Source organism: Coptis chinensis, chromosome 6 (genome assembly GCF_015680905.1).
Source record: "Coptis chinensis isolate HL-2020 chromosome 6, ASM1568090v1, whole genome shotgun sequence".
NCBI classification, from domain to species: domain Eukaryota; kingdom Viridiplantae; phylum Streptophyta; class Magnoliopsida; order Ranunculales; family Ranunculaceae; genus Coptis; species Coptis chinensis.
Window position 1 is genome coordinate 37,413,031 of NC_141461.1, and position 9,649 is coordinate 37,422,679.

At 38.3% G+C, this 9,649-nt stretch overlaps 2 protein-coding genes across 2 annotated transcripts; both read right to left on the reverse strand.

Moving 5' to 3' along the window:
* Positions 1–1,432: 1,432 nt before the first annotated feature.
* On the reverse strand, positions 1,433–3,325 carry LOC147492839 (xanthotoxin 5-hydroxylase CYP82C4-like). Its single transcript, XM_086565831.1, has 2 exons — positions 2,414–3,325; positions 1,433–2,288 (listed from the first exon to the last, which is right to left on the reverse strand). Exons 1-2 carry the CDS (start codon positions 3,173–3,175, stop codon positions 1,668–1,670), a joined length of 1,383 nt encoding a protein of 460 aa, XP_086421957.1. The 5' UTR covers positions 3,176–3,325; the 3' UTR covers positions 1,433–1,667.
* Positions 3,326–4,790: 1,465 nt separating this feature from the next.
* On the reverse strand, positions 4,791–9,323 carry LOC147492840 (putative membrane protein At3g27390). Its single transcript, XM_086566859.1, has 10 exons — positions 9,068–9,323; positions 8,814–8,922; positions 8,525–8,720; positions 8,119–8,252; positions 7,231–7,519; positions 6,940–7,046; positions 6,586–6,727; positions 6,308–6,500; positions 5,367–5,610; positions 4,791–5,161 (listed from the first exon to the last, which is right to left on the reverse strand). The coding sequence occupies exons 1-10, from the start codon at positions 9,156–9,158 to the stop codon at positions 5,020–5,022; spliced, it is 1,647 nt and encodes a 548-aa protein (XP_086422985.1). The 5' UTR covers positions 9,159–9,323; the 3' UTR covers positions 4,791–5,019.
* Between the last annotated feature and the right edge of the window lie 326 nt (positions 9,324–9,649).

Genomic DNA, 9,649 nt, shown 5'->3' on the forward strand with positions numbered 1-9,649 from the left:
CGCCCAAATTAATTACCTAAGGGCATCTCCAATTGGGGGGGGGGGGGGTTGTAAATTAACACTTCTGCGTAGGCGCCTAGGTGTCATTATTTATAGACTATATATATCCCCACTTTAGGAGTGTAAAAAAAACCATTGACCCATCATCCGGTAGGATATCCGGTATTTACCCGCCACCCAAATCCGCACCGACCCGAAAACAGACCTGCTCCGCCCCGCCACCGTTTTTATGCGGTTGGGCTATGGGTGTAGGTTCTATGCTCAAATCCGACCTGTCAAGCCGCCCGACCCGCACCGTGTCAAATGTCGTTGGTCTAACCCCGTTGACCCGCACAATTTCAAGACTCTAACTCTAATATTTTGTATTTTGTTTATATTTTGTTTTAACTTTTGTAGGAATTTGGGAGATATTAATACAAACTTATGAGTTCAACATCAATTTCAAATATTCAAGTTTGAACATTTGACAAATATCAAAAGTTCAAATTTAATTTTTGAATTTTGGAGAAGATGAATCATTCATCCTTGTATTAATTTCGAATTCTTTTAGTTTATATTTTATTGTTTTGTACCATAGATTCTCGCTCCCATCTTTATTTTATCATGCTATGGAAAATAATCAATTTACAAATGGTAAATCACGAGAAAGAAGTTTCAAATTTGCAGATATGGTTTTGGGTTCAAGTTCAAGTTTTTTTATATTTATTTATTTATTATTGATTGATTCCATTTTTTTTTCTCTATGTTGTGAATTGAAAATATATTACTTGCAAAATTAGAAAGTTTTTTTGGGTGAAATTGGGTTAAAATGATAATTTCCACCCGACCGGATGACCCGCCCAAAACCAACCGTAAAAGTGACCCAATAGGTCGGGTGATGGTACTAAGACATGACACTTCAACCCGCCCCCGCCACCTGGCGTCGGGACCACCCGAATTTGTATCCCTGGACCCGGCCCCAATTCCCCACTATTTGACCCGTGGTTGACCCAGCTCACCCCGTATTCACCCCTACTCCACTCTATAGTTCCCGATGGAGAGATATAAAAAAAATTGGATTTTAAACTCGTACGTCACTTACGTCCCTCTTTGAATATTAGAAATCAACACTTCAGAACTAAAGGACGTCATTTGGAGTGAAGTCTGGACATACTTTAAATTCGCGCGTCACTCCAAGTGTTCCCCACCACTTGCTCTATTAGCTATTAGCTTATTAACTACGGTTTACAACCCCCATTGTAAGGAGTGTTTTTAATTTGGGGGGTGTAAACTTTACACTTTATATGGTTTGTTGCCCATTGGAGATGCCCTAATGACATCACGTGTTACCATTTGCAGGTGCACCGATACGTGACAGCACAAAGCACATGGCGTTTGGAGTTTGTATACATATACATGAAGACGGATAGAGAATATTGTATACATATACATATACACTAGAACAGTCAAACCATAAACAGATAGAGAATATTGAGCAACTGCACACAAACTGCGGCAATATGGAACAATATTTTGGGGAACTGCTTACAACCAATCCGTCTTTCTAAATGCTATAACCATACTCTTTTAATAATACTGTATTACACTTTTACACAATCATTTTCCTTTATTCAGAACGAACTACATCTTCTTGTCCTTTATTCAACTTACACCAAGACAATAAAACATCAATACAGCTTGGAAGGAAGGCGTGGAGTAACGAGGACATTTAGATCAGTCGCTTTGGGTATGGTTAGCCCTGGACTTTCTGTCATGTCCACGGTTTCGCCCAAAGGAGTATCCAACTTGAACCCATGCAGAAGACGGGCGAGCGTCAAATGTAGGACTTGGAGGGCAAATGACACACCTGGGCATGACCGCCTACCGGACCCAAAGGGCATGAGCTCAAAATTTTGGCCCCTGAGATCGACGTCCACATGACTTGTTAGAAATCGATCTGGATTAAATTCATTGGGTTTTGACCATATACTCGGATCTCGTTGGAGCTTCCAAATATTCACCACTAAGCGCGTGCCAGATCGGACATTGTATCCAGCTACAGTGCAGTCCTCCATGGCTTCTCTTGGTCCTAAGAGTGGTCCAGCTGGGTACAGACGCAATGTTTCCTTGATGATCGCCTGTAGGTATACGAGATTCTTGATGTCATGATCTTGGACTTGCCTCTCATTGCCAACATGAACATCCAACTCTTCCTGGGCCTTTTCTAAAATGTGGCGATTGTTCAGTAGTAAGGAGATTGCCCATGTTAGAGTGCCTGCTGTGGTGTCACTGCCACCTAGTATCAGTGCCTGCATGTCCAAAAGAAATTCATATTTTTAATTTGGAAATCTAGGCCACTATATATGGTTTCAAAGTACTTATGGGCATGCTTGCATGTTAGCTTACCAGAACTTGGCTTCTTACTACCACTTACCAGGCAAGTAGCTTTGATGCTAGTATCTGGGTCATGCTGAAAATTAGAGAGCTGACCATCCTCTTGCAGCGACAACATCACATCGATGAAGTCTTTCTGACTATCAGCCTTTACCGCCCCATTGAGTCTGCTCTGACGATGCTCCTCCAACCAGCCACTTAGTATGGAGTCCAGCTCCTTGGCAGTTTTTTTCATTGCACTCCGATGTCCTTGCAAATCCAACCACCACAACGAAGGAAGTGCATCCGATACCATGAAGATCCCTATGAGATGGAAGAATTGAGCTATCGCTTTCTGGCAACGTTTGGCCTCATTTTCATCACAATTAGCACTTGTACCAAAATATCGCTTACTAGCCACCATCCTCACAACACCATTCAGTGTTAATGTTTCGAACCATTGCTTGAGTTCCACCAGAACTGGGCCTGATGAATTATTTTTCTGGGCCCAAAGTCCATAAAGATCTTTTAAGCCCATATCCAACTCCAAGGTGTGGACATGTTTGAGCATCTCGAGGCGACGATTGGAGAGCAGCTCGAGTGTTGCAATCTTTCGCATTTCTCTCCAAAATGGGCTGTACGGTGCAAACCCGAAAACAGCATAGTTATAGCCCATGAGCTTTGATGCTGTAGTAGTAGGCCGAGTAGCAAGAGCCTTGTCATTGATAGTGAAGCACTCTTTAGCAACCTCCCAACTGCTGACCACAAATGCTCGGCGACTACCTAGTCTGATATTGAATGCTGGCCCATATTTATCAGCCATCAACCCAAGCGTTCGATAGAGTAGTTGATCGTGCCCTCCTAGTAGATGGAGGTGACCGATAATTGGCCATGCTCCAGCCGGCTCTGGAGCTTCTGCATTTTTGCTATTGGTCTTAGTCCTAGTAGGACCATACCATTGAAAATAGACTAGAACTAAGAAAAACAATCCTATGATTACCTGAACCTGCACAAGTAAGTCCATTGTTAGCAAGAGATAGTGAGACATGGAGTGCAGCCATAGTGTATTTATAAGTTCATTTTGTAACGGGTTTAAAACTCTAAATAATGTTGGTCGTGGGACACGACTATTTCTCATGCCATTTGACATGCCACTGCAAAGGTTGGTGAGAGTGTGACTGTGTGAGACGTCCTACCATAAATCGAGAAAATGTCAACTGAAATAATGTTGTTCAGGGTTAGTAATAGTATGCTTGGGGACGGCACCGAAGCAAGTTAAGTTCTCTCCAGGCCCTTTCCGTTTAAGTTAATTTCATTTAAAATGTGAAAAACCACATGGCGACAAAAATACTTTGATGTGGAGGTAATTAATTTCACTGAAGTAGGATACACAAATACACAATTGCCATTTTTTTTTTTTTCTCATTACTGTGCAACATGCGTGGTCCACGCTGCTGTTAAAATTGTTGCGTGCTTCAATCATTCCCAGTCTTCTCTCAATTTATTATAAACTGCTGACTTGTATAAGAATGCTAAATAACTAACGGAACTCCGAAAAGTCCTCACATTAACCTTCTTCGCCTTATTTTGAACAAAAAAACCATGTTCCATTTGAAGGGAACACACTTACCACGTTCAGTATGTTTGTAATGTCAACAGCAGCATTCACGAAATCATTGACTTAATTTAATAGTACCGCCATATTATCAAACTCGAAATCACTAAGTTGGTGTCTGGCCAATAGTATCTACAATGTAGTCATGGCCTATGAAATGTATTTTTTCTGCTAAGGTTAGAGATGATTATCTTGTATTATTACCTGCTGGAAAGCTTCATGACCTGATAATAAAGATGAAGTCGCAACTTAAGGAATTCAGGGTGACTCCTGATGAAGCAAGTTCTTCATCCACTTAAGTTGCCAGCTGAGTTTCTTCACTCTTTTATCCCATTATAACAGCAAAAAGTTGTTCTGACTACAAACGTGATAGCCTTCACCAGTTCAGTGAGCTTAGAGGGAAGCCCAGGATGAATCGAAGAATTACAGAGCAATCTACAAAAAGAATTTAATTCTGTACATCGCTATCTATCACCAGAGTTGCAGAACCTTATGCACAACCATATATTCATACAGAATATATAGCCCGACAGTTAAAGAATAGAGTTTCAAGCAATCAACCACTCCCACCAAATGTTGTGCACAAACCACCTTCAACTTCAATTGGATATTCTGTGTTGCCATATATTTTAGGTATAAGAGTTATCAGTTATCATAGGAGCTTTCCATTCTACCTAGATATAAGTCATTGCTCCTAAAGAATCAACTTGGCAAAAGACTCACCAGAGATGTATATTTAGTATCTATGAGGTAAGGGATATGCAAAAACAAAATTGAGTCGAGAGTTTTAATTATTGCAGTACACAGTAAGACAATAGCAGCATTGATTTACAACAAATTTCTTATTGCAACGGAACAGTGCAGTAATATACTCCACAGACGAAAGCGCTGCTTCATAAAAAATGCAAAATAACTTTACAAAGTCAAAAATGCTCATGTGAAAAAAGATGCAACCGAAACTTATATTGTAATTGACAAGAGAGTAAAAAAATAAGCAAATTGAACATAATAGGCAGCTGATAATTACAGTCTGCAAGCTGCTAATGAAGAGATTAGAAGAATACTTCTATTTCACTATCACTTCCATATCCACTAGACTGATGCTTTGCTTCGCGGAGTAATACGTTTATCACTTCACAGAACCGCCGGCGGAAGGTTGGCAGTCTTGAGACTGTCACACAAAACCCATGCAGCCTGATTGAAGGACATGAAGAAATAAGATAAGATCTAAGGCCTTATAGTACAAATGACGTGAACGGAAAGAGAAGGATAAAATCAACAACTGAGAGCACAAGAAAATCCTTTTGGTGTAAACCATTTTATAAAGATGGTTATATAAACTTTTTTGTTGTATCTTAAACTGAGACAAAACACTTCATATCAAATAAAAACAGAGTACCTTCTGGATATGCCTTCCAACTGAGCTCTTCTAATGTCGTTATAAGGAGGGACTCCGCCATTCTCCCAAGCTTCTAGTCTCTGAGCATCACCACAAGAGAGAGCCAATTTGAGCAGATATAACTCTTCCTTCTCCTGTAAATGGAGACTCCTAATCTGCTCTTTCATTATACTCATTGGCTCAAACAACCAGTCAAAAATCCTACCCTCAGGCCTATTTACATTTGTTAATTCGACATTACCACCTGATATGACCTTAATAGTAAATATAGTCAGGCCCAATACATCTTGATATTGACATGGAATTCAAAAGGAAGAAATTATTGTGAGGGGGACTGAAGACATTTTGCCTTGCCGAGCAACAATCCATTCATACACTAGCTGAGTAGCCCAAATGTGGCATACAAGACAAGCCTAACCTTTCACTATATTGTTTTCCTAGGAAACATATTGATGCAATCGCAAATGCAAAGAATGAATTTCACGAATTCTCAACTAAAAGTCAATTCAATCCAATCTCCTAATTACTATGGCCAAAGGCCTACATTATGATTTATAGGCTTAGGAGGCTTACAATTTAGAAACCAATGGAAAAGGAAACTAAAACCAATACCTAATTTCGTAATTAGAACTAACCTAAAAACAAAGTAGCCTAATTAATACATAAAAACCCTAAATCACATCACATATTGCTAATGATACTAAAGTTTATGGCCCTTGATCAAGTGGTTGTGCAAATAACTGAAAACTTACTGCCGTACTGGGCTATGACCGAACCAAAAGGTGTAACTTCAGTTCGATGACCTTGATCAATCAGATCATACATTTGATTGGTGCCCAAAAGAGGCCTTGAATTCCAATACATAATATATATATATATATATATATATATATATATATATATATATATATATATATAGGCAGTTTGGAAGATCACCATACCCATTAGAAAGCCAGGGGAACAGCTCTTGATAGAATATAGAAAGCATTGAAGAAATGTATACGCAGGAAGTCCTATTTCAGCTATCTTGTTCTTTGAATTTTGCCATGCTTCCATATCCAGTGCCCCAATGGCTCCGTCTCTAAGAAGCTTTTTCCCACTATGCTCACACCCTGTAAAGAAATTGTCCCATATCTGATGCATATAATACAGAAAATTTAGCAAGCAGATGTATGCAGCCAAGAGACGATTTCAACAATCTTGTTTGTGTTTTTTTTACCACCACAGCCTTCAGTGCTTTCATTTTCTCGGATGGTGTCCTTGTCGGAGGTTGCTTTGCATGGACAGAATCTATTTGGTCATGCAGTCCCTTTAATGGAAGCAAAGGTATTTTGCCATCAACTGTCCCGCGATACCTAGGTCTGGCTGCCACATAAAAAGAGTTCATGATGTGGTAAATGGAAGGACTTTGCCATCTTTATGATCAAAATTTTAAACTTACTCCTGGTTTACACAAGACCAAATGTTGCAAAGGAACAACCTAAATATATTTGCAACATTCTCCAGAAAATTAATGGGTAATCTGTATGGGATATTCATATAAAGAAAACCAACATAATGTCATAGTACATACCTTGGGAAGCAGGAGCCTTCTCTCAGGTAGAGAAAATCATTTGTATACTCATCAAACAACGAAACACTAGCGAATACATAGAGTAATCCTTTCCTTGTCGAGTTTTCCTAAAACACTAAGCCTAAGGTCAGCATATCGGACGAAATTTTATAGAAGATGTACTTTTCAGAAGGAATGAAAAGAAGTATGCTTCTGATAAATAGAGACCTCTAAAATTGAAAAGCTTGCCCAGGCATACAGAATAGGAATTGAAGCTGTAACAGAACAAAATTCATATGATGAATATCCTACCTGATAAGAAATAATGGAAGCGTAGCCTCCAAAACCGAAGCTTGAAATGATTCCACTTAAAATAGCTAAAAGAACCACAAATGGCCATAATAAAATTAAAAGCCCTGCAAAGGGGACGCAAACATCCTCCAGGAAAGGGCCTGATCTTCCAATAAGATCCTCGAATAATCTTTTCCATCCTTTGATCAGCATAATAGGAGCTTTATATACAGCTATCAAGGAAATAATAGGCACGTCAACAACAAGGCCCAGTATTCCTGACAATATACATCCCGGTATCTGTAATACCCTACACCAACAAATCAGTAGAGCAATTATTCAGGTGAAATGAATAAGAATTCCAAAGCAATAAGTAACTTCACAGATTGTATGATTCATGCTAGGAAGAAAAATCCGATCCTGAGCTATTGTATGATTCATCATTCATGCTAGGATGAAAAATCCAAATCGAGCTATATGCAATTCTAAGCAATAGCTCATTTTAACATACTGATGATGTCTCTGAAATCTACTGTGGTAAAACCCAAACATCATAGAAAAAGATTGTAGAAGTATATCCTTTAAAACAAAAGGAACTACACTTGTGTATATGCATTGTCTAGATATCTCTAACTAATGCAATAATGTTCTCCAACTAAAGGCTTCATTGCACTGGAGTATAAAGTTTGTAGGCACAGAGAAGATAGTATGCTTTCACTTGGGATTATCTTGTTTAAATGAAAAAAAAATGGTCAAGTTCAGTGAATTCTAAGGAAGACTAATCAGAACTGAATTGTGTCTGAGTTTTAAGATTAGTTATACAGAAACGTACTAATCAGAATTCCTCGCTATCACAGTCCAAAAAAAAAACCAAAACATGGGTAAAAGTTAAAGTAATATAGACATTACTTCAGCTCTATGGGATTTTCTTCGCCTTTCGCCTCTAGTAACTCGTCCATTACTGAGAAGTAAGAATGGAAGGAAAAATCTGCAAAGTCGCGCACAATGGTGCACGCTCCCCATATATTGCTCCAAGTGCCATCCTACAGACAAAAAGATCTCCAAATCTTAAATTACCGAGAAGAAAATTCATCCCACAAAAACAAAATGTAACCTTCCTAAGTTACAAAACAATTGAAAAAGACTATTTCACCCTAGTAAAACAACATATTTTGGCGAAGAGTTTTGTTGATTTCTTCAAGCTTCTTTTCTCAAGAATTTAAAAATATAAAGTGCTCTTCTAAAATTTCACCTAAGACTATCACCAATGAATTCAAATTACGAAAAAAGCAGAAAAGAACTAAAAGATAAATACCGTGAGGCATCGAACCAACTTGTTTACATGACCTTCTTTGCTGATCGCTCTGAATGTCTCCATCACAGGCCAAATAAAGGCGTAAAATATACCCATAATAACACTCCCAACTACTCCCACAATTGTCCATAACACAATTGGTATTGGAAGAGTTAAAATCAATAAACATTTCATACATGGACCAAACTTCTTCGACCTGTCCCAAAGAAAAACAACATTCATTTAAATAAATAGATCAAACCTGGCTCAATTATCAGTTTTAAATATTTCCAAATAATGAAACACTTACTTTGCAATACAGTAGGTAGTCCAAATCAAATGCACAGGCCATAATCCAATAACAACTCCTGTATCGCCAAACGCGATCACAAGGAACACAAAGGGGCAGAATATAGCAACTGTACAGAAACAAACATGGTGAGGGCGTATAAAATTCTGTATTGGTGTTCAACAGCAGATTCATAAAATAACTAATAAAGATGACTACCTAAGCTAACCATATCTTCAAAGTTGACAACAGTAAGATAATAGAGAGTGAAGTACCTTTAATGAACCCAAGAAGAAAGAGAAATATAAACACTGGAATAAGAAGGATGGAGTAGCATAGATAACGTAAGAATTCAAGAACTTCCATACTGAGTTAGAAAGCTTGAAAGAAGCAGAGGTCAAAGAGGAAGAAAATTGTTAGGAAAATCGACAAGAAAATAGTATTAAATGGAGTAGAGGCATTGAAGGTAGTTTGTTCAATTATTATCTGTAAAAACATGATGATTGGTTTTTTACTATTTTTAGGAGGGGCTAGTGTGAAAAGTGTCCGTACTTTGTACTTGCTAGATCTTGGACTGACAGAAAGTTAGTTGACTTGTATTACGGATTCTTTTAAGTTTTAGCGCCCTTTACACAAATGTTGCTATCCCAAAATTCTGTTATTTGCGACCCTGGATTTTGAGCATAACGCTTTCGATATATGCGATTATTTCGGCCTTCATCAATTCAATTGTTGGAAGTCCGTCCGAGGATGTTTGTTGCAAGGCCTACAATATCACCGATATATTTTGGTAAATTAGTCTACCGATATTGATATTTTCGATATATATCCACCGAATATTGAATCTTTTTTTTCGA

Coding starts and splice junctions, on each gene's coding strand:
- LOC147492839 (XM_086565831.1), bottom strand. CDS start 3,175: ATGGCTGATAAATATGGGCCAGCATTCAATATCAGACTAGGTAGTCGC. Junction 2,289..2,413: donor GCATCAAAGCTACTTGCCTG/GTAAGTGGTAGT, acceptor TTGGACATGCAG/GCACTGATACTAGGTGGCAG.
- LOC147492840 (XM_086566859.1), bottom strand. CDS start 9,158: ATGGAAGTTCTTGAATTCTTACGTTATCTATGCTACTCCATCCTTCTT. Junction 8,721..8,813: donor ACTACCTACTGTATTGCAAA/GTAAGTGTTTCA, acceptor TCTTTGGGACAG/GTCGAAGAAGTTTGGTCCAT. Junction 6,501..6,585: donor AAGCACTGAAGGCTGTGGTG/GTAAAAAAAACA, acceptor TATATGCATCAG/ATATGGGACAATTTCTTTAC.